Source organism: Grampus griseus (assembly GCF_964374135.1).
Source record: "Grampus griseus genome assembly, chromosome: 12".
NCBI lineage: Eukaryota > Metazoa > Chordata > Mammalia > Artiodactyla > Delphinidae > Grampus > Grampus griseus.
Window position 1 is genome coordinate 23779280 of NC_139006.1, and position 24766 is coordinate 23804045.

The following is a 24766-nucleotide window of genomic DNA, read 5'->3' on the forward strand; positions in this document are numbered from 1 at the left end:
GGTGAGGCATAGTCTCCCTCTGCTTTTCCTTCTTTCCCTGGACCTTGGCCCTGCCCTTCTTTACTGCCTTGGTAGCTCTTCGTGCCTTCAATAATTTTTTTTTTTTTGTCTTTTCTTGTTCTCAGTGGGAGAACTGATCGGAGTAACATAGTTTGCCATTATCGGAAGACTCTTGTTTTTCTTTTTTTTACTCAGTTGAGTATTTTATTTATCTTCCTCCCTGTTAGCTTAGAAATTATATACTCTTCTATCCTTCTTTTACTGACTACCGTAACAAATATAATGTGTTTGTTTAACTTACTGGGGTCTAATGTTAATTGTTTCTTTTTGCCCTCTTCCCAAACAAGGCAGGGTTCTTCGAACACTTTAACTCTCCTGTCGCTCTCCCCACTTATATGCCCTTATTGTAAGGTATTTTAATTGTTTATTTTTTTAAATTAAATTAAAAATTTTTTTTTTTGGCTGGGCCATGCAGCTTACAGGATCTTAGTTCCCCAACCGGGGATCGAATCCAGGCCACAGCAGTGAAAGCGCCGAATCTTAACCACTGGACTGCCAGGGAATTCCCTTTATTCAGTTTATATTTTAAAATCTGCAGAACATTATTACTCTCATTTTACACAGCCAGTATTCATTTATATTTATTCATGTGTTTACACTTTTTGTTCTTTGTTTCTTCCTGTATCTCCAGGTTTCCATCTGTGATGATTTTCTTTCTATCATTTAAATGTTCCTGAACATTTCCTTTACAGTAGGTCTGCTTGTGATGAATCCTCTCAGATATTGTCTAAAATTGTTTTTATTTCGCTTTCAGTTTTGAAAGATATTTCACTGGGTATATTAGGCTACATTGCCAGTTTTTTCCCCCAGCATTTTGAAGATATTCCATTGTTCTATGACTTCCATTTGTAAGATGTTGATCTAATTGTTGCTCTTTTGAAGACTTATTATTCAAAGATTTAATATGGTATGCCTGGGTGTGGGTTTATTTTCTTAACGTCTTAGCTCATTTTGAGATAGGTTACAGGGTTTTCTTGGGTTTTGTTTTTGTTTTTATTTTCCTGTTTTGTGGGCACATCTTTCTGGCATAATTTTTTTGTCCATAGGCCTGTTATTCTGCTCCTTTTCTTTCTTTTTTTTTTTTTTTTTTTTTTTTTTTGTGGTACGCGGGCCTCTCACTGTTGTGGCCTCTCCCGCTGCGGAGCATAGGCTCCGGACGCGCAGGCTCAGCGGCCATGGCTCACGGGCCCAGCCGCTCCGCGGCATGTGGGATCTGGGGCATGAACCCGCGTCCCCTGCATCAGCAGGCAGACTCTCAACCACTGCGCCACCAGGGAAGCCCTACAGTAACTTTGTATAGGATTTTACTTCATTTACTTTTCTGTTGCTCACTTTTATATGATATTAATTTTTCTGAACTTTTAGAGTGAAGTGAGGTTTAGTTAAGCTTTCCTAATTTCACAGAGCTCCCTCTTCTGTCTCTGTCGTGGTGTTCACAGATGCGGCGGCTTGCTCTATGGGGTATCCTGGCTTGTTCCCCTACCACGCTTGGTCTGATCCTCCTTGTCCTTCTTGTCCTTGTCCTCCTTGTCCTCCTGTCTCCTTGTCCTTCTCCTGCTCAGTTTCTATTCTGCTCCCAGCAGTTCCTCCTCAGTATGAAGCCCTGTCTGTTTTTGAGGTCAGGTCGGTTTTGAGACTGTTGGGGCCAGACTGCTCCAGCAGCTTCAGCTCTTACATGAGCCCTGGTTTTGGAGAGAACAAAACTCCTCTCAGTTTCAGCTTCTGGTCTCAAGTTGGGCCTCTGCACTTTGCAGTGACTACTTATTGACTGATTCAGGTTCTCCTGTTCTCAGGTTCCTCAGATACCACCTTCATCGCTCCTTCTTTCTTCTGTACAAATGTTAATACCATGGTGGTCTTTTGACTCTGGGTGATTTGTCCTCACCTGCTTGCATTTTGGGGTTGTAGGGATACCTAGTCACCTAGTTTTGTTGTAATAGATACATGAGTTTTTGGTTTTGCTACATGGTTTCTCTGTGTGTTTTGTAGGGATTCAGAGACTGAAAAACTATGTTGCCACCTTCACTCTCTTCCCCAAATCCTTTTCCTGCTTGATTTTGTTAAACTCATATTTGACTCATATTTAACTGGAAACCTCTTTTCAAATAATATCTATTTATATTCCAAGTACTCGGGAAACGCTGATTATGTTAGAAATGCATTTGACTCAAAGTAAGAGAAATTCTGACGATGGCTTAAACAAATCGGGATTTGCTTTTTCTCACAGTTTGGAGGTTGGTATTGGTTCAGCTGTTTAGTGATGTCATCAGAGACTCAGGCTTTTAGATCCTTTCCAGTTTACCATCCTTAGTATACTGGCCCTTTGTCCTTAGAGATGACACTGTATAGTTGCAAGATGACTGTTCTAGCTTTACACAGGAAGGGGGAGGAAGGGTGGTGTCAGCTGGACCTGTCTCTATCAGGAAGGCAAAACTTTCCTAGAAACCCTCAGCTGCTTCTGCCTCATTGGCCAGAGCTATGTCACTGGCCATCTTTAGCTTCTGAAGAGGCTGGGAGAGAAACCTTTCCAGCCTTCCTAGTGGATGCTGGTGAGGAAGCAGAGGCTTGGCGGTGGGTGTTGGGTATCTACGACTGATGTCTGCCTCACTGTTAGAGCATTCACATTGTACTCTTTTTCCTTTCTTTGCTCTTGAATGGTGGCAGGAAAGAATACTGGACTGGATTTTAGGAGACCTGAATTTTGGTTCTTACCTAGACCCTAGATAATGGTTTGATCTGGGGTTAAGTTACGGCTCTAGGCCTCAGTTTCTCACATTGTAAAATGAGAGAGTGAGAATATTTTTTCTCTAAGTATCTACCAGAATTGTAATTCTGATACTATGTTTTCATTGACTTTGAAATTTGTGATGGGGTGGTCAGTTTCAACTTGTAATCCCTTCTTAAATCAAGTGGGTTATTTGTTACTTTGGGTAAAGTTGGGCATATTAATCTTTGCTTTTTTTTTTTTTCTTTTTGGTCTTTTTCCATATTGAATTATTTATTTCTCACTTTTAGGAATGTTAGAGGGGAATGATATCATACCAGAAACTTCAGAATAATACCTTTATGTGCTTGGAGAATGTTTTAACTTCTATAAACTGGAGTTGTTTTATCATTAATAAATGGAACCAAAATGACCACTGAATTAATAGGGCAAAAATAATACATACAGTATGTGTCCATATGTAAGGCAGTCTTAAATAGGAAGTATCACCTCTTTTTCTGAAGAGAAGATCTGAACAAAATTACTTGGCTAATTTGGGAAGTAGATAAAACAGTCACGTCCATTTATAGTATTTAATTTATCAGTATTTTTCGTCATTCTTGGTTAAGGCTTTGGTTCCTATTTTCTTGAGAAAATAGAAGTAACAGAAGAGACCATCACTCAGTCTACTGACCGCCAGCATCTATTGCCATATGACCTGCTTTCCCAACTGTGGCATCTGTGGCAAAATCCTTTTGCGTTGCATTCCCCTTGTGCCTACTCCAGGCCATCACACTAGCAGTTTTTTTTCTGTCTCTTCTGTATCAATTTTTCCCTCTTTACTGGATCATTTGTACCAGCATACAATGCTATTATTTTCCTATCCTGAAAGAAAAAAAGTCTCTTTGATGCTACTTCTTTCTGCAGCTAGCTCTCCATCTCTTTGCTTCCCTCTACATTTCCTGGCCATCCCCAACCTCTCCAGCACCTCTTTTTTGTAGTCTCAAGTCCATCCTACGAGGCTTTTGATTCCATCATGCCACCAAAATTGTTTTTGCTTTTGTAAGGTCACTACATTTGCTAAAATCAGTGGTGAATTCTTAAATTTCCTCTCACTTGACTTACCAAGAAGCATTAGACAGCCCATCATTCCCTTCTTCAAGGAGCCCTTTCTTCTCCCAGCGTCAAGGTTACCATTCTCTCTGTTTCCCTTCCACCTCTTTGTCCCCTCTAACTCTCTTTGGTTGGTTCCTCCTCATCTAAATATCCCACCCCCAGTCCTTGCACTGCCTCTCTGTCTACCTCCCAACCATGTCAACCTCATCCCATGATTCCCAAAGGTACACACCCAGCCCAGACCTCTTCCTGGACTGCTACACACGTGACATTCCACTCTGCGCCCAATAGACGTCACAACTCAGTATGTTCATAACCAAAGTCTAGACCTTCCCCACAGACCTCCCTGCTGAGTGTTACTCTCTCCAGTAAAGGAAGCTCCCATCCTTCCAGGGACTCGGGTCAGAAACCTAGGAGTCATCCTTGGTATCTTATTCCCTCACTCCCCGATTGCAATGCCAAATGCCAAAATTACGTTGATTCAACCTTCAAAATAGATTCAGACTCCAAGCTCTTCTCAGTACCTCCAGTTGCTACCACCCTGGTCCGGGCCATCATGTCTCCCCTGAATGACTCCAGGAGCCTCCTCACTGGTCTCCTGCTCCGAGCCTTGTCCTTAGTCAGTCTCTTCACACAGGCGGTCTGAGTAATCCAGTCACGTCACTCTTCGGCTCAGACCTTGGGCAGCTTCCCATCCTGCTTACAGTAAAAGCCAGAGTCCTTACTGTGGCCTATAGACTAGTCACCTTTTTGTTTTACCTATCTATGGATCTTTTCTTTTTCATTTCTGCCATCATAGTTTTAATTTCCAAGAGCTCTTTTTTGTTCTCTGAATAGTCCTTTTTTAAAAAAAATAACATCCTGGAGGCTCATAATTTTTTTGAGGTTAATGTAATGATTTATTTCTAAGTTTTTGACTGCTCTGTTTCTTCCAAGCTCCTTTTTCCTGTGTGCTTTTGTTCACTGTCTCATGTTGTAGTCTTTCCTCAAATGTCAAGAGATCCTTTTATTGTCTGCTCATATTTAAGAGTTAATATTAGAAGCTTATATACCCATTCAATGTATGTATAGGGACTTGTAAGCTGAGGGTTTCCCTTTAGGCTTTTGAGGCAGACCAGATAGTTTCATTGGGGGAACTCCATCTGTCAGTATCTGAAGTCCTTTTCCCTTACATTGATCAGTTTTCCCCAGAGGAGAGGAGTCCTTCAAACTCCTTCTGGGGTAGAGTGGGGTGGAGGCGGGGGGCGGTGGTTATAAGCTTGGCGGCAAGCAGAGGAGAGGGAATGTGGGTCTCACTGTTCAGTATGTAGACTCTCAGTTTAGGACTGTCTCCCGAGCTGTGCCTGGTGTTGGAGAGTCCAGTGCCCCTCAGGTTCAGCCTCTCCAGAGATAAGCCTGAGTCTGCCCAGGTGAATAATGGGATCCAAGGGCCTAACTGTTTCTTACTCACAGGCTTCCAAACAATCCTGTGTTTTCATTTCCACCCAGGGCTCCCTGCTTCCTGATACCTCTTGTTCCCATGCCTTTCTGGGGTTCATGCCACCAGCCCCTTGCCTCTCGACTCTCCTCCCACCAACACTTAGTTCTCCGCCTTCTTTCACCTGTTGATTCAGTTGCCACTCACCTGCCTGCTTTCTGTCATCAAAAATTTGTTGGCATCTCTTGTTTGTTTGTTTTTTTGTTTTCTGCAGTACGCGGGCCTCTCACTGTTGTGGCCTCTCCCGTTGCGGAGCACAGGCTCCGGACGCGCAGGCTCAGCGACCATGGCTCACGGGCCCAGCCGCTCCGCGGCATGTGGGATCTTCCCGGACCGGGGCACGAACCCATGTCCCCTGCATCGGCAGGTGGACTCTCAACCACTGCGCCACCAGGAAAGCCCGGCAGGCGGATTCTTAACCACTGCGCCACCAGGGAAGCCCTGGTTATCTATTTTAAATACAGCAGTCAATCCCAAATTCCCAGTTTGTTCTTCTCCCCCAGCCTTCCCCCCGGTAACCATAAGTTCATTCTCTAAGTCTGTGAGTCTGTTTCTGTTTGTAGATAAGTTCATTTGTATCTTTTTTTTTTTTTTTTTTTTTTAGATTCTGCATATGAGTGATATCATATGCTATTTGTCTTTCTCTGTCTGACTTACTTCACTTAGTATGGTAATCTCCAGGTCCATCCATGTTGCTACAAATGGCATTATTTCATTCTTTTTTATGGCTGAGTTATATTCCATTGTATATTTATGTACCACACCTTCTTTATCCATTCATCTGTCATTGGACATTTAGGTTACTTCCATGTCTTGGCTATTGTTTTTTTTGTTTTTAAAAATATTTATTGAGGCTGCAAAGGGTCTTAGTTGCGGCATGCTGGATCTTTGTTGCGGCATGCAGGCTTTTAGTTGCAGCATGTGGAATCTAATTCCCCAACCAGGGATCAAACCCAGGCCCCCTGCATTGGGAGCATAGAGCCCTACCCACTGGACCACCAGGAAGTCCCATGTCTTGGCTGTTGTAAATAGTGCTGCAATAAACATTGGGAGGTGAATTTCTCTATGTATATTTTTGCCAGCCAGTTTTTTAAAACCTGTGAGTGGGTGAGGATGAAGGACATGTTAGTAACCTACAGAACCATGAAAAGAAATTTGGAGTGACTGACAGGCCAGAGATCCTGAGTTACCAGTCTTCTTGACCATGCCTGTTAGCATCAGCACAGTCTCACTGCCCTGCTACTTTCTTTCTTAATAGCTTTTTCCCTTCTTATTCTCTCTTCTCTTTTACTCTTGTTATAACTCCGCTAGTCAGATTTCAGTTAAACTAATATATTCTGTTAAGTCCTAGGAATATCATTAGACATTTGCTTATTTTATAACTTTTAATCTCCTGGGTATGTAAATGAGAAGTGTAGCTACTATCTTTTACTAATCAAATATATTTTTTAGTCTGGTGAATGAAAAAAATTGAGAATGTTAATTCTCAACTCACTTATGGTATTTGAAAAGTCAGATTTTTTTACTTTCACCTCTTTAATTGGTGAGATCTAGAGTATAAAAGTTCTTAGCCTCATTTCTAGTTTAAGTAGTTCTAAAGTTTTGATCTGAAAAAGTTGAATATGTCTATTTTTAATCTATTTTGGTGTTATCAAATAATGAACCACACTTTCTATGAGAAAGCAATGGCCATATGAAATGGTGATTTGGGAATAGATATCAGCTCCAACATTGTCAGTTATGTCTCTCTGGGTTTTTTTTTCATTGCCCTAGGTTTTACTATGAGCAAAGAATTCTGCAGAAGGTCTTTGAAGAATGGAAAGAAGAGTGGTGGGTTTCCCATCGAGAGTGGAAACTCCGTGTTCGAGCTGACTGTCACTATAGGTAGGATTTCATGTTACATTACTTTAATTTTACTGATACACGTTATCAAATAATTACTTGTTGGCATGTTTCTGGTCAGAAGGATAGAAATTTTTTTTCTGGTTTTATTGAGATATAATTGACATATTAATTACTGTATGAGTTTCAGGTGTACAGAATAAAGGTTTGACTTACATATTATGAAATGATTACCACAATAAGTTTAGCTAATGTTTATCATCTCATATAGATACAATAAAAAGAAAAGGGGAGGGCTTCCCTGGTGGCACAGTGGTTGGGAGTCCACCTGCCGATGCAGGGGACACGGGTTCATGCCCCGGTCCGGGAGAATCCCACATGCCGCGGAGCGGCTGGGCCCATGAGCCATGGCCGCTGAGCCTGCGCGTCCGGAGCCTGTGCTCCGCAGCGGGAGAGGCCGCAACGGTGAGGGGCCCGCGTACCGCAAAAAAAAAAGAAAAGGGGAAAAAAAAGAAAAAAATTTGCTCCTTGTAATGAGAACTTCTAGGATTTACTGTCTTAACAACTTTCATATATATCATACAGCAGTGGTAACTGTAGTCATCATGTTGTACATTACATCCCTAGAACCTCTTTGTCTCATAACTGGAAGTTTGTACCTTTTGACTGCCTCCCCCAACCCACCCCGGCCTCTGGTAACCACAAATCTGATCTTTTCCTGAGTTTTTTTTTTTTTTTTTTTTTTAAGATTCCACATATAAGTGAGATCATATAGTATTTGTCTTTCTCTGTCTGATATATTTCACTTAGCCTAATGCCCTCAAGGCCCATCCATGTCGTCGCAAATGGCAGGGTTTCCTCTTCTTTTTTTTTTTTTTGCGGTACGCGGGCCCCTCACTGTTGTGGCCTCTCCCGTTCCGGAGCACAGGCTTCGGACGCGCAGGCTCAGCGGCCATGGCTCACCGGCCCAGCCGCTCCGCGGCATGTGGGATCCTCCCGAACCTGGGCACGAACCTGTGTCCCCTGCATCGGCAGGTGGACTCTCAACCACTGCGCCACCAGGGAAGCCCCCTCTTTTTTTTAATGTGTATGTTTTTATGGGGTTTCCTCATTTTTTAATGGCTGAGTAAATTCCATTGTATACAGATACCACAACTTTACCCATTCATCCACCTTTGGACACTTAGGTTGTTTCCCTGTCGTGGCTATTGTAAATAATGCTGATGTGAACATGGTGGTGCAGATATCTTTTCAAGTTAGTGTTTTTGTTTCCTTTGGATATATTTCCAGAAGTGGGATTGCTGGATTGTCTGGTAGTTCTATTTTTAATTTTTTAAAGATCCTGCATACTGTTTTCCTTGGTGGCTATACCAATTTACAATCCTACCAACAGTCCACAAGTTTCCCTTTTCTCCATATCGTCACCAGCGTTTGTTCTCTCTTGTCTTTTTTTTTCTTTTTTATGTCTTATTTTTTGGAGACCTAATTTCCTACTTTTCCTTTTTTTAATTGAAGTAAAATTGGTTTATAACATTATATAAATTTAGGTGCACATTATAATTCTATTTTGTCTTTTTGACGACGGCCATTTTAACAGGTGTGTGGTGATTTTGATCTCATTGTGATTTTGATTTATATTTTCCTAATGACTAGTAGTGTTGAGCATCTTTTCATGTACCTGTTGGCCATTTGTATATCTCCTTTGGGAAAATGTCTGTTTAGGTCCTTTGCCCACTTTTAAATTGGATTATTTGTTTTTTTTCCTATTGGGTTATATGAGTTCTTCATATATTTTGGATATTCCTTATCAGCTATATGGGTTGCAAATATTTTTTTCCCATTTTGTAGGTTGTTGTTGTCACTTTGTTGGCTGTGTCTTTTGCTGTGCATAAGCCTTTTGGTTTGCTGTAGTCCCACTTGTTTATTTTTTATTTTGTTGCTTGTGCTTTAGGTGTCATATCCAAAAAATCATTGCTAAGACTTGTGTGAAAGAGCTTTTTTCCTATATTTTCTTCTAGGAATTTCATGGTTTCAGGTCTTGCATTTAAGTCTTTAATCCATTTCTAGTTAATGAGTGGTGTTAGATATGAATCTAGTTTCATTGTTTTACATGTGAATATCCAGTTTTCCCAGCACCATTTATTGAAGAGACTGTCTTTTTTCCATTGAATATTCTTGGCTCCCTTGTCAAATATTAGGTGACGGTATATACTTGGGTTAATTTTGGGGCTCTCAACTCTATTCCATTAGTCTCTTTGTCTGTTTTTATTCCAGTGCCATAATATACTATAGCTTGAAAACAGGAAGTGTGATGCCTCCTGCTTTGTTCTTTCTCTGGATTGCTTTGACTGTTTGGGGTCTTTTATGGTTCCACATAAATTTTAGGATTGTTTTTTCTACTTTTGTAAACATGCCATTGGAATCTTGATAGGGATTGCATTGAGTCTATAGATGGCTTTTGGTAGTACTAACATTTTAACAATATTTTTCCAGTTCATGAACATGGAATACCTTTCCATTTATTTGTCTTCTTTGATTTCGTTCATTAATGTCTTGTAGTTCTCAGAGTAGAGACCTTTCACCTCCTTGGTTAAATTTATTCCTAAGCATTTTGTTATTTTTGATGCTATTGTAAATGAAATTGATTTATTTCTTTTTCAGATAATTTGTTGTTACTGTATAGAATTGCTACTTAGTTTCTTTTTTTTTTTTTTTTTTTTGCGGTACGCGGGCCCCTCACTGTTGTGGCCTCTCCCGTTGCGGAGCACAGGCTCCGGACGCGCAGGCTCAGCGGCCATGGCTCACAGGCCCAGCCGCTCTGCGGCATGTGGGATCCTCCCGGACCGGGGCACGAACCCGCGTCTCCTGCATCGGCAGGCGGACTCCCAACCACTGCGCCACCAGGGAAGCCCGCTACTTAGTTTCTTACGTTAATTTTATATCCTATGATTTTACTGAGTTCATTGATTAGATCTAACAATTTTTTGGTTGAGTCTCTAGGAGTTTCTGTATGTAAAATCATGGCATCTGCAAATAGAGACAGTTTTACTTCTTCCATTCCAATTCCAATGCCTTTTTTTTTTTTTTTGCCCAGTGGCTCTGGCTAGGACTCCCAGTACTATGTTAAGTAGGAGTGGTGAGAGTGGGCACCTTTGTCCTGTTCCTGATCTTAGAGGAAAAGCTTTCAGCCTTTCTCCATTGAGCATGATGTTACCTGTGGGCTTATCATATGTGGCCTTTATTATATTGAGATACTGATGATCATATGATTCTTTTCTTTCATTCTATTATGTGAGGTATCACATTGATTGAGTTTGTGAAGGTTGGACCATCCTTGCAACGAGAAGAGTTTTGGATTATTTTCTGTATTTCTTCAAATTCTTTTTAGAGCAAGCAAGATCAAAGTCCTAAATTAAGCCCAAGCACACAATACTGTGTGCATTGTGAGCACATATACACAGAGATACCCCTCTAATTCAAGTAATCATTATGTAATGATCATGCTAATGATTTGAATATGTTTTTCTCACTGACTCTCACTTCTGTATAATTTCTGATTCTGTGTTGTAAAATAATAAAGTTTTAATTTGTATTGATTGGGAGAAAATATATGCCCAATATAGAACATTAAGAAAATAGAAAAAACTTTAAAAATTTATTTTTTTAGCAGTAGAGAGAAGAAACTCTTAATCTTTGACATTTGTAGTCCCAAAGATAAGTGGAAGAAAAAGTAAAAATTGGGAATTACATCACATACGTATTTTTATACATCTTATTTTGCGGTACACGGGCCTCTCACTGTTGTGGCCTCTCCCGTTGCGGAGCACAGGCGCCGGACGCGCAGGCTCAGCGGCCATGACTCACGGGCCTAGCCGCTCCGCGGCATGTGGGATCTTCCCGGACTGGGGCATGAAACCGTGTCCCCTGCATCGGCAGGCGGACTCTCAACCACTGCGCCACCGGGGAAGCCCTATACCTTTTTTAAAGTAAAAACTTAGTATGTCTTATACATTGTGTCTTTTTCAAATGGTATTCACTCATTATAATCATGTCTTTAAGCTCTTCGGGGCAGGGTTTCTGATTTATGGATATTTCAGATATCCATAAATACAGACATCGCTGAATTGTTCTAAGAAGCTGACAGAGTATGAAATCAAGTTTTAGGAAATGGGTGAAGTGAAGATATGGAGGGACTGACAGTCTTTTTTTTTTTTTTTTTGGGTGCTTTTTGTTTTTTTGCTGTGCGCGGCTTTCTCTAGTTGCAACGAGGAGGGGCTACTCTTCCTTGCGGTGCAGGCTTCTCATTGCAGTGGATTCTCTTGTTGCAGAGCGTGGGCTTCAGTAGTTGTGGCTTGCAGGCTCTGGAGCACAGGCTCAGTAATTGTGGCATACAGGCTTAGTTGCTCTGCGGCATGTGGGATCTTCCCAGACCAGGGCTCGAACCTGTGTCCCCTGCATTGGCAGGTGGATTCTTAACCACTGCGCCACCAGGGAAGCCCTGGGACTGACCGACTTAATGTGTATAATGTATGTATTGAGACAGAAAAGACGAAGGAGAACATTGACTGTCTTTTAGTGCAAAGGAGAGGTTATGTTTTACATGGTGTGGATGATTGAGATATGACTGTCATTCCAAATGCCACAGCTTTGTGGGTGCTGAAGGTGAAGTTATTCTAGGATAATTCACACCTTTCTTCCTTGGTAATAATATAAGGTGTGGAGAACGACACTCCAATTTTAGCTTAGGATATAGATTGGCTTTTTTGTGTCAGAAGTGTTCTGGTTAATTTCTCCTAAGTACAGAACGGACTGGGTATGTCGGATTAGGAGTTGTTTTGTTTTAAAGAAACGCTATTTGCTTTTTTGGCTCCTCAGATATTACTTGTATAACCTGATGTTCCAAACCTGGAAGACCTACGTGCATCAGCAGCGGGAGATGAGGAACAGGTACCTGAGAGCCGAGGATCATGGTGAGAAAAGGAAGTACACGTCTAAAGAAAATGTCTCCATTTGTCTTTTTTTTTCCTTTATTAAGATTTTATTTTTAAGAGCAGTTTTAGTCTCACAGCAAAGTTGAGGGGAAGGTAGTAATTGCCCATACACCCACTCCCCAACACATACATAGCCTCTCCCATTATCAGCATCCCCCATCAGTGTGGTACATTTGTTACAGCTGATGAACTTATACTGACACATCATAATCACTCAAAGTCCATAGTTTACATTAGGGTGTATTTTCTTTGGTGAGGTGTCGATTAAGTTCTTTTGCCCATTTTTAATTGGATCGTTTGTTTTCTTGTTGAGTTTTAAGAGTTCTTTGTATATTTTGGATAATAATCCTTTGTCAGATATGTCTTTTGCAAATATTTTCTTCCACTCTGTGGCTTGTCTTCTCATTCTCTTGACATTGTCTTCTGCAGAGCAGAAGTTTTTAATTTTAATGAAGTCCAGCTTATCAATCTTTTCTTTCATGGATGGTGCCTTTGGTGTTGTATCTAAAAAGTCATCACCATACCCAGGGTCATCTAGGTTTTCTCTTACATTATCATCTAGAAGTTTTATAGTTTTGTGTTTTACATTTAGGTCTGTGATCCATTTTGAGTTAATTTTTATGAAGGGTGTAAGGTCTGTGTCTTTTTTGCATGTGGATGTCCAGTTGTTCCTATACCATTTGTTAAAAAGACTATCTTTGCTCCATTGTATTCCTTTGCTCCTTTGTCAAAGATAAGTTGACTATAAGAGCCTGTTGCCAGGCTCTCTGCTGTGTTACACTGATCTGTCACTTCTTTTGTCAATATCACACTGTTTTGGTTACTGTAGCTTTACAGTAATTCTTCAACTCAGGTCGTGTCAGTCCTCCAGCCTCCTTCTTTAATATTGTGTTGGGTATTCCAGGTCTTTTGCCTCCATATAAATGTTATAATCATTTTGTGATATCCACAGGATAACTTGCTGGGATTTTGGTTGGGGTTGCATTGACTATGAATCAGGTTGGGAAGAACTGACATCTTGACAATATTGAGTCTTCCTATCCTGAACATGGACTCTCTCCCCATTTATTTAGTTCTTCTTTTATGTCTTTCATCACAGTTTTGTAGTTTCCTCACACAGATTTCATATATGTTTTGTTAGATTTATACCTAAATATTTCATTTTTTTGAGTGCTACTGTGAATGGTGGTGTGTTTTTAATTTCAAATTCCACTTGTTCATTGCTGTAATATAGGAAATCAGTTGACTTTTGTATATTAACCTTGCATCCTGCAGCCTTGCTATGAATTGCTTATTAGTTCCAGGAGTTTTTTTTGTCAATTCTTTTTGGCTTCTGTACATAGACAGTCATGTCATTTGCAAACAAAGACAGTTTTATTTCTTCCTTCCCAATCTGTATACCTTTTATTGCTTTTGTCTAGTTGCACTAGCTAGAACTTCTAATATGATGTTGAAAGGGAGTGAGAGGGGTCATCCTTGCCTTATACTTGATTAGTGGAAAAGCTTTTGAGTTTCTCACCATTAAGTATGCTATAGGCTTTCTGTAGATATTCTTTATCAAGTTGAGGAAAATCCCCACTTTTCCTAGTTTACTGAGAGCCCAGATTTACTTTTGCCTTCACAAAATCTCAGAAGCTTTTGTGAAGGATGAGTGCATTGTCTCTGAGAGAGAATAACTCCAAGTCAAAGGGAAGACTTGTTCGATTCCCTTTCCTGTTTTCCAGGATGTGTGATCTCTGAGCAGGAACTCCTGTGTGATCATATCCCTATGGTTTTCTCTATATGGCATGGTTTTGGCACCTACCACTCACTTAAGCATGATTTGTGTGAACTGGCTGTTCCTGCCCTGCTGGTGCAGTGTTCTGGCTGTGTTTCTCTCGCAGCACTTGGGACTGTTGTCTGTCTTGCTGCCATGTGTCACATTGCAGTGCTTACTTCTGATCTTCTTTGTCCAGGTTGTCCCTTAGTGATCTTGTGGACAGTTTAGCTCTGGTCAGTGTCTGATTCCTCGAGTTGAACCCAGAAACCCATGTGGGGAGCCTAAGGGGAAAAAGGCACTAACTTTCAAAATGATAATGCAGCCTGCTGTTTCTCATAGCCATTTCACATGAATGCCCTATAGGCACCTCAAACTCAGCAAGTCCCCAGTACAGCTTGTCCACTGCTCCCCGTTTAGACCTGCTCTTCCTACTTTTCCTAGCTAAGCAAGAAACCTTACTTATGAATGGCTTCGTCGTAACAGCATTTAGTTATCTTCTCTTAAAACATGCCTCCCTGAGGTGTCCCTTGCACTCATCTTTTCTTTGCCAATGCCTGAGATTAAGCCTCATCTCTTTCCCCAGAATATTATAAGTACCTCTTCTTTTATCTCCTTGGATTTATTTTCTTCTTTTTATAGATAATCTCGTTTACTCTTTGCAAACATACCTTGAAGGGAAGCACCATTTTGCAGATGAGGAACTGGTGTGAGGTTACTTAGCTCAGTGACAAGGTCAGTACTCAGGCCCAGCTTATCTTACTCAGGAGCTTAAACTCTAAGCTACAGCACCATACTAGTCCTTGTTGCCTGAGATGTGCTGATTCATGAGGTCTGAGGTGGGCCCAAAGAAGCTGCATGTTAAATTCTTTTTCATATTTTGACTTGACTTGTCAACAACTATGAAATATAAAGTATAGCTCTAGTCATCCTGACCACATTTTGGAGAATGTCCTCAAAATGTTTTACATAATTTTATTTTCTCCTTTGTGTTCTAAAAAGAAAAGAAACTTATGTCATCAGTGATGACTTTCATAATGAAAATGGAATTTACCACAAAGGGAGACTTATGGACTTTTGTGCCTCCCATATTTAGTAAATTCTCTTTCCTCCAGGATCATTACTGGTCCTTCTTATTCTGTTTCTCAAACAGATACATATAGTATCCTTTCCTTTTGTCTTGCTTATTCTACTTTACAATTATTGTTTCAAACAGTAAATTTTATAACATGACTTCTTTAACTTTATATTATGGAAATTTAAAAATATCTACAAAATGGAAAGGTAGAATAATGAACTTCCGTGTACCCATCATCCAGCTTCCAATAATTATCGACTCACATATATCCATATCCACATTCATTTCTCTGCTTCCTCTGTTATTTCATGTGTAAATATTGCAGAATATAACTCTAAAAAAATAAGGACTTTTATAATAAAAGATTTCTGAACAGTGCAGTACACTGATTTTCCTTTAAAAGTTTTGTAAATGTTATCACTTATATAACCATTCTTCACATCCTGCATCCTTATTAATTTTGTAGAGCTTCACAAGTTTTCCAGCAGAGGGCACTAGAAGACTGGAGGAATTTAGATATTCAAAGGAGGGATGTCAGAGCTTTTGAACTTTTGTCTTAACCCAGAGTGATCCATCTCCCCCAGCCCCATTTTGAAAATCTCTTTGGTGCCATCTAGATGCAAAACAAAAGATGCGACAGGCCTGGAAGTCCTGGTTGATCTACGTGGTTTTTCGTAGGACCAAACTTCGGATGCAGACCACTGCCCTGGAGTTTAGACAGCGGAGTACTTTGTGGTGAGTGTACTCCATTGCCCTACAGATCAGCAGCGTTCACTTTACCTCAGCTTTGCTTTATGCTACTGGAAAACCAGCATAAAAACCCACCTTAAAACAATGTTTTGGGGATTTCCCTGGTAGTCCATTGGTTAAGAATCTGCCTTCCAATGCAGGGGACGTGGGTTTGATCCCTGGTTGGGGAACTAAGATCCCACATTCCGCGGGGCAACTAAAACCACATGCTCTGGAGCCCGTGCGCCACAACTAGACAGAAGTTCGCGCGCCGCAACTAAGACCCAATCAGCCAAATAAATATTTTTTAAAGAACCCCAAAACAATGTTTTGAACATAATTGATACCTAATAAATATTTATTGATAACTTGTTCAACATTGAGATCAGGTTTTCACTAAATCATAAGTAACACTAATTGAGTACTTACTAGAAAACCCTGTGTTAAGTTTCTGTGTGTGTTAATTTTTTAATGTGAAGTGTCTCATTTAATCCTTACCATAAACTATGAAATACTGTTATTGCACAGATTAAGATATATGAGCTCAGGCAAGTTACTCAACCTTTCTGAGACTTACTGTATAAGTTGTAATTAGCAGAACTAGGGCTCACCCACCCATCTCTCTGATGCCAAAGCTCATGCTCTTAACTGCTGCCTTGCACTGCATCTCAGCAGCATTGTCCACACAGTGGAGGGTGAGTTAGTCCACTCTGAAAGCCAGGTGTGTGTAGCAATGAGCTGCTATATAATGGGACTGATTCCACTGTGCATTGTTCCCAGTGGTCCTCTGGTGTCCCAAATGGCAGTGTCTTAAAAGCTCAGTTCCAGAGCATGTCTGTAGTGTCTAAGGCTGGATCTGACCTTAGGAACCATCCGTTTCCAACCCTTAACTGGCAGCTCTAGAACTGTTTCTTGGCTGTTTAGGGAGAGGGACTTGAGCTCAGGGTCTGAGGCCCAGCCCTCACTGCCCTTCTCTTTTCTGGCTGGCCTTGCTCTGACTGGTCCCATCTTTGATTTGCTCTCTGACAGGGTGTGGTGGAGCACGTGGAGATGGCAACTGGGACAGGTTCACCTGGGCCGTGCCCTCCATGCCTCGGCTGTGAAGCACAGGGCCCGGAGCCTCCAGCTGCAGGTGAGTCCAGCAGACTCGGGCTTTGGTGTCCTCTGTCCACGTCGTCAGGCACCATACCCACAGTGGGAGCTTGGGCAGGTGGGGTCGGACTCCCAAGCAGAAAGCTGACCGTCATGCTGCTGCCTCTCTGCTGGGCCCTCCCTGCAGCTCAAGGGATGGAAGTGGGGTGCGAGGCAACTTGGAAGGCTGGACTCTTCAACAGACAGAGGCCGCTGGAAGGAATATGCTAGATGTGATTTCCAGTAATCTTTAGAGAGCTCCTGTTAATTGTGGAGCCGGAACGGGATTTATGAATTAATTATAAATATGTTTAAAGAAACAGCAGTATATTCTTTATTTCCTCATTACTCTTTTCCTACAGCAAATTAGAAAACGAGGGCAGAAAAGAAACTAAGACTGAAAAGAAAACCTGGCTTTTTCATATAATTTTGCTTATTTCTTAGAGTTCCTTTTGGGAAAGCCACTAGCTTTTGGTCAGTTATAAAGGCTTAACATCTGTACCAAACGTATGCTCTGGTGAAGCTTTTTTATGGCCTTTGATAAGCTTTCTGAACTTCAGTCACTTTTTAGTGTCTCCTGGGTACTTATAGGGCTGCCAAGTCAGTCATAGAGAATAGAACAGGGAGGAGGAGAAAAATAAGTGCGTGTTACTATATTGTAGGAGTAATAACTTCTTTTTTCCATTTATTTATTGATTTATTTTTGGCTGCGTTGGGTCTTTGTTTTTGTGCACAGGCTTTCTCTAGTTGCAGCGAGCAGGGGCTACTCTTCGTTGCAGTGAGCGGGTTTCTCATTGTGGTGGCTTCTCTTGTTGCAGAGCACAGGCTCTAGGCACGCAGGCTTCAGTAGTTGTGGCACATGGGCTCAGTAGTTGTGGCTCGTGGGCTCTAGAGCTCAGGCTCGGTAGCCGTGGCACATGTGCTTAGTTGCTCCGGGGCATGTGGGATCTTCCCGGACCAGGGCTCGAACCTGTGTCCCCTGCACTGGCAGGCGGATTCTTAACCACTGCACCACCAGGGAAGTCCCTGTAGGAGTAATAGCTTTTTAATCTGACAACATTTTGTATCATCCATGGAAGAATATGCAGTATATGGAGATCATATGCAGACAGCATAGATTGGGGTCAGCAAACTTGCCCATGGATCAGATTTGGCCAGCTGATTGTTGTTGTAAATAAAGTTTTATTGGGACACAGTTACACCTGTTCATTTATGTATTGTCTAAGCTGCTTTCAGGCTACAACGGTAAAGTTGAGTAGTTGCAACAGAGACCATGTGGCCTGCAAAGCCTAAAAAAAGTATTATCTGACCCTTTAAGAAAAAAATTTGCTGACCTCTGAACTCATAAGGTCTTCTGAAGCAGTAGCAAGGAAATAGACATAGTTCTTGCCAGTGATAATAACGGTAACAAGAACAGCAGGAGCAGTAATAGTATTTATTGTGGTCTTACTGTCCTAGGTGCTGGACTAAGTGTTTTATATGTGTTATCTCAATTTTCAAAATTACTTTTTAAATCCCGTATTATTATAGGTTAAATAACTCAAATGAGGGTCATGCACCTAGCAAAGGTCAGAGCCAGTATTTGAACTGAGGCAGCCTGAGAAGTGCAAAGCTGTTCTTTTAACTATCATGCTGCCTTGTCCTCAGTAGACTTGTGCTCTCAGGAGGGAGAGGGAGCTATGAATGTGAAAATGCCAGAAGCATAGGAACATAATGAGGCTGGTTTTCTGTCGCTGATGGACTTCAGCTATCGTCCCTTTCAGATAGTCACTTTGAGAACCTATAAACTCGTTCTCCTGGTGCTGCTATTGCTCAAAACACTTTTAGAATTCCTTTTTTACTGTTGCCTTCAAAGCTTGCAACAACAGATTTGAATGAATATTTTTAGTGATAGCAGGTTTTCATTGCTTGAGGTTAGATTTAACTTAGAAGACAGCCGAGAGTCATTCAGAATCAAATCCAATGAAAAACGTGAGCAATCAAGATAACACTGATACGGACCACACTGTATGAGACTCTAAGGCAAATTTTTTTTTTTTTTTTTTTTTTTTGTGGTACGCGGGCCTCTCACTGTTGTGGCCTCTCCCGTTGCGGAGCACACGCTCTGGACGCGCAGGCTCAGTGGCCATGGCTAATGAGCCTAGCTGCTCCACGGCATGTGGGATCTTCCCGGACCGGGACACGAACCCGTGTCTCCTGCATCGGCAGGCGGACTCTCAACCACTGCACTACCAGGGAAGCCCTAAGGCAAATTTTATAGTGCAGATTATAAATAAAATCCTTGTGTCTGATAAGTACCATATGATTTACCAAGAACTTAAATTTAAGTCATTCTCTTAATCCTCACAGCATCTCTGAACTAAGCAGGGCAAACGTCATGAGATATGTAAAATTTTAAAAAATTAAATTATGTACTTCAAAAATAAAAACATTAAATATAAAACATTTATTAAAAATATTAAAAGATATCCAGGTACCCAACATACAGGTTTAAAAGGTGTTAGCATTTTCCATAGTTGCCCCAGAATTTAATGTAATTAAATTCACAGTTCAAGCCCCCCACTTCCTTCCTTCCGCCACCTTTCCTCCTTAGCGATAACCTGTACCCTGATACTGAAGTCCCCATTTTCTTGTGTTCTTTTGCACTTGTAAAAATGTGTGCATACATATACATAAAGAATAAGTGTTCTGGACTTCCCTGGTGGCGCAGTGGTTGGGAGTCTACCTGCCAATGCAGGGGACACAGGTTCGAGCCCTGGTCTGGGAGGATCCCACATGCCGCAGAGCAGCTAGGCCCGTGAGCCACAACTTCTGAGCCTGCGCGTCTGGAGCCTGTGCTCCGCAGCAGGAGAGGCCGCGATGGTGAGAGGCCCACGCACTGCGGTGAAGAGTGGCCCCCGCTTGCCACAACTGGAGAAAGCCCTTGCACAGAAACGAAGACCCAACACAGCCATAAATAAATAAATAATTTAAAAAAAAAAAGAATAAGTGTTCTGACTTTGTGTTGTTAGGAAACTTATGAATGGTGTCATACTGTACATTTACTTTGCAGCTTGCTTTTTTTTAATGCAACAGTGTATTTTTGAGGTTTATCCATGTTGATACATAGAGATCTGTTAACTACCTATAATATGCCTTTGTACTGAATAAGGCTCAATTTACCTGCTCAGTGCTGCTGACCTGTTGATTCCTTCTGATTATGTTTTTTACAATTACAAACAATGTGGCAGACAGCACTCTTAAACACAGATCCCTGTGCAAGAGTCTGAGTTTCTCTTGTTCCTGGAAGTGAAACTTCTTTGGGTATCATCTCGTCATCCTTATCAAGCATCACCTATTTGCTCCAGTGCTGTGCCAGTTTATGTGCTAAAATTTCAGTTCCCATTTCTTTTGGCCTCATCAGCGCTTTGCATTGTCAGACTTGGTCATTTTCACCAGTTTGATAGGTCTGAAGTGGTAATTCCTTGTTGCTTTAATTTACATTTCGCTGATTCCTAATGAAGCCCAGCATCTTTTCAGACGCTTGTTTGCCATTTGAGTTTCTGTTTTTCAGCTTGTTACTATCCCTCACTCCTTTTTTTCTGTTGGGTTATTTGCCTTTTTCTGCTCTGTGGACATTGTCATACATTCTGCTTACTAATCTTTTGACTATTAGGTACATTGCAAGTATTCTAGTCCATAGCCTGTTTTTTTGCTTTGTTTATGGTGGGTTTTTTTTTTCATACAAGTGTTATTATTTTCAGTGTACCTAATTCTTGTATCTTATGGTTTGGTCTTTAACCCATCTTGGGTTTAATTTTATAAATTGTGTGTAACAGGGTCCTAGTTTGTCATTTTCCTTATGGATAATTTCTGCAGCACTGTTTACTGGTTAGTTCATCCTTTATCTTTTTTATACTGACTATTAGTCCACCTCCATTATAGAGCAACGTCCCATTTGTTCATGGGTCTATTCTGGGCTCTGTATTCCATTGGTCTATTTGTCTATCTCTGAGCCAGTACACACTGTTTTGATTATGATTTAATGAAGCAGGTAGGAAAGAACAGAGGTTCTCTAGTTAGACTGCCCAGGTGGAAATTCTTTTTTTTTTTAATATTGCATTTTGGTTTTTATTGCATTTTATTTTTTAATTTTATTTTTTTTATACAGCAGGTTATACATATTAGTATATATATGTCAATCCCAGTCTCCCAATTCATCCCACCACCACCCCACCTTATATTTCTTATCTGTAAGTAAATAATAATGGTACCTACCTCATAGGATTGTTGAGGATTAAGTGTAGTGATACATGTAATATGCTTAGAGCAATGCTTTGAGTATGGAAATCCTCAGTAAATGCTAACTGTTCATTACTACTCCTGATCTTACTGTATAGCTCTTAAGTTTTCATATGTGGAAAGAGATCTTCTTTATTCTTGTTCTTTTTAAAAATTGTCTTGGCAGTTGTTCTTTACTCTTATTAATTTTAGGATCAACTCGTCAAGTTCCACAACAAAGCCTACTAGGATTTTTTATTATAGTACACTGACTTTTTACATTAGATTGGAGAAAATTGTCATGTTTGTGATATTGAGTCACCCCACCCGTGAACTTGACGTAGCTTGTGATCTATTGATGGGCGTGAGAGGGAGAGTAGGAAAGATTAGGCCATGAGGTGACAAGGAGGCAGATGTAATAGTAAGGCTCTGCAGGCTGTGCCCATAAAGGCTTTGGCTCTTTTTCCAGGGGAGGGGGAAGCTACTGGCTTTGAGAGGAGGAGTAATGTGATCACACCCCACCTCTTAACAGGCTCCCTCTGGTTCATCGTGTGCTGCCTTTTGAGGAAGGAAGGGAGAGAGAGAGAGAGATGAGAGAAAGGGAGAGAGAGAGAGAGAGAGAGAGAGTGAGAGTGAGAGTGTGTGTGTGTGTGTGTGTGTGTTCTGTTTTCAAGAAGAAACAATGGAAAAATAAACCAAAAACTAAGGAAAAGTGGTTACCTATGGGGGAAGGGAGGGAACAAAGTACTTCTGTGAATTTACTTTGTTACATAGGTTTAACTTTGGAACCATGTAAATATTTGATATAATTAAAAACAAAAAATCAAAAAGGAAAAGAACCAATCCCTAGGATTTTAGAACACGCTGAAACAAACATACCAAGTTTGTAGCAATGACTACAAAGAGAAAAGAATTACTTTAAAATACAATATTTTGGCTGTTCATCCCGAGTGGGATGTGTTCTAAGGACACAAAGAACTACTAAGAGATCTAAAATTGCATTCAGTGGTCTTATTGTAAGTAGCAGGTTTGGATTGTTGGGTTGAATCTGTTACAGTAAGATAAAGCAAATAACTATGTCTGTGTCATTAGGAAGCATGATTTTCAGTGTAAAAGGAAAGATTACAGGTACAAAATCAGAAATTAAACAAAAGCCCTGTTATCTGAAATTGGAAATGTCAATATCAGTATGGACTCATGGTTTTTTTTCCTCTAAAATAGTGAATTTCTAACTCTATTTACTGAAAAGACTTAAATGCTTTGTTACTGGCACTGCTTCTAGCATCCCCAGTGCCCAAGTTGTGGTCTCTTCTGTTTCCCACTAAAGGGAACTGAGGCTTTTTGGAGAAATGGGTGATTCCAGGTATAGAGCAGGAAATAGACATCATAAGCCTAGGAGATAGTGTGCAGGAGTATGAGGAAATTAACAGAGGTTAATGGGGTTGTGTCAGAAGGACTCCCATAGGCTTAAGATAGAACAATTTGAGCATCAAAAAGAATAATGACTGCTGTGGATTGAAAACATATCAAATATGTAAAAATTCATGCATTCATAATGAGAAAAAAAAGCTCATTGGTCACAATTTTGGGTTGTTAGAGCATTAATTCAACTCTTTGGAAATTAATGAAGGCCAAAGTCAAGCATTTATCCTGCCTTTCCTATACAAACTAATCTTTGAAAAACGAGAGGGTTAATGAGAGAGTAAGGCTTCTTTATAGAATTTCAGTTAATAAACGCAGGAGTATTAGAATTATAAAATTGCCACCCCAGTGAGAAAATGGATCTAGGCAGCAATCACCCAGAGGAAAGACAACAGGGAAATATAAGGGAGGAATCAGATTAACGCCATCTGAAGCCACTGGAACAGTCTTGGCATTGCTAAAACTATGGCAGCCAACCACAATGTGATGTAACAGGAAGTACCCAGCAGCACTTGAGACATGTTCTTGCCTAAAATTTGAACATGACTCCCACCAAGCCAAACATGAATCTGACTATCAGTTCATGGGAAATACAGGGATCAGAGGGACAAGTTAGAGACATCTGGAGGAGACAATCGGACAAATCTAAAACGTGGGACAGTTTATAGCGTACATGACCTGGTTTCTCTAACAAATTGGTAGCATGAAGAGAAAAAAGGCAGGGAGGGAAATTGTCATATAAGATGGAGAGATTTAAGTGACATAACCACAACAAATGAGAAAGTACAATTCTGGCTGTTGTGTTAAGAACAGACCTCAGAAAATCAAGGATAAAAGCAGGGAGGACAGTTAGGAAGCGATTACAAAGTTCCACGAGAGATTCTGGACAAGGATGATAGGAAGATGGTTTTGGATTCTGGGTATGTTTTGAAGGTATTGCCGACAGGATTTGCTAGTGGATAGTTAAGATGTGAAGTGTTAGAGAAAAAGTCTAAGAGGACTCCCAGGTTTTTGGCCTAAGTAATTGGAACAATGGAGTTGCTATTTACTGAAATGGGGGTGTTGGAGGGAGAGGCAGATTTGTAGGGAAAGATTAGGAGGAGCTCCATTCTGAGCTCTGTATCTTCAGCCTGATGGGCCTTCCAAATGTCCACGAGGGGGTGTCAGGGAGGCAGCTGGATATATGTGTGGAGTCTTGAGGATGAGTCCAAACCTGAGATGTAAAGTTGGGAGTCCTCAGCATGCAGATGACATTTAGAGCCATGAGACTAGGTGAAAGCACAAAGGGAATGGGTATAGCCAGTGGAGCTGAGCCTGTCCGGTGAAGTGATGGGAATCAGCGGCAGGAACAGAGGAGAGGCCAAGGTATACTGGAAGCCGGGTGGAGGCAGGTGTGATGAGCTGTGTCACGTGCTTCTGGCAGGCCAGGGCAGGTGAGGACTGAGATTTGGCCTTCGGATTGAGCCACGTGGAGGTCATTGATGCCCTTGATAAGAGCAGTTTCAGTGAACCCGATGGGGAGAGGATTCAAGAAAACCAGCTTAGACGAGAAATGAGAAAGGTAGAGAGCCCTTTTGAAGAGTTTGGAAAGGAAAGCACTTGGGTGTTAGCTGGGTGGCATAGTGGTCTAGAGAGGGGTGTTCGGTGGTTGGTTTGAGGATCACTGATTTATTCCCTTCAGAAAGTATTTGTGTGACAATAATCTTTCATCCCCAACTTTTTAATTTTGACAAATAACAAATCACAGAAAAGGTGGATTCTGGGTTCTCTTCACTAGTTTAACCCATCCTTAACATCTTTCCACATTTGCTTTCTCTCAAGTGTATCGGTATATTTTTTACATTTTCTGAGTTGCTTTAAAGTTGCAGACATAAAGTTTACCCTAAATACTTAAGCTCATATCTCCTAAAAATAAGGATGTTCTTCTATATAACCACAATATCAGTCATATCTAAGAAATGTAATGTTGATATAGTAATATCTAGAATACAGTTCGTATTGCAGCTGTATATTGTTGCTCTTTTAGTGTCAGGTGCAGGGTACAATCAAAGGTCACCCATTGCTTTTGGTTGTCACATCCCCTAAGGGAGAAATAACAACACACTCGAATGCTGATTTTAAAAATCTAGTAGAGAGTGGAAACTGATGATGCAGAAGGGAGTGGGGGGAATTGCCAGAGTGATAAACTTGAGAAGATGAT

General features: G+C 40.9%; 1 protein-coding gene across 1 annotated transcript in view; it reads left to right on the forward strand.

Moving 5' to 3' along the window:
* Positions 1-24766, forward strand: part of SFI1 (SFI1 centrin binding protein) — an 80523-nt gene that overhangs the window by 19120 nt on the left and 36637 nt on the right. Inside the window, exons 5-8 of the mRNA XM_082668509.1 lie at positions 7131-7241; positions 12075-12169; positions 15642-15759; positions 16783-16885. Of these exons, the coding sequence (XP_082524635.1) occupies positions 7131-7241; positions 12075-12169; positions 15642-15759; positions 16783-16885 (427 nt within the window). The remainder of the gene's footprint in view (positions 1-7130; positions 7242-12074; positions 12170-15641; positions 15760-16782; positions 16886-24766) is intronic.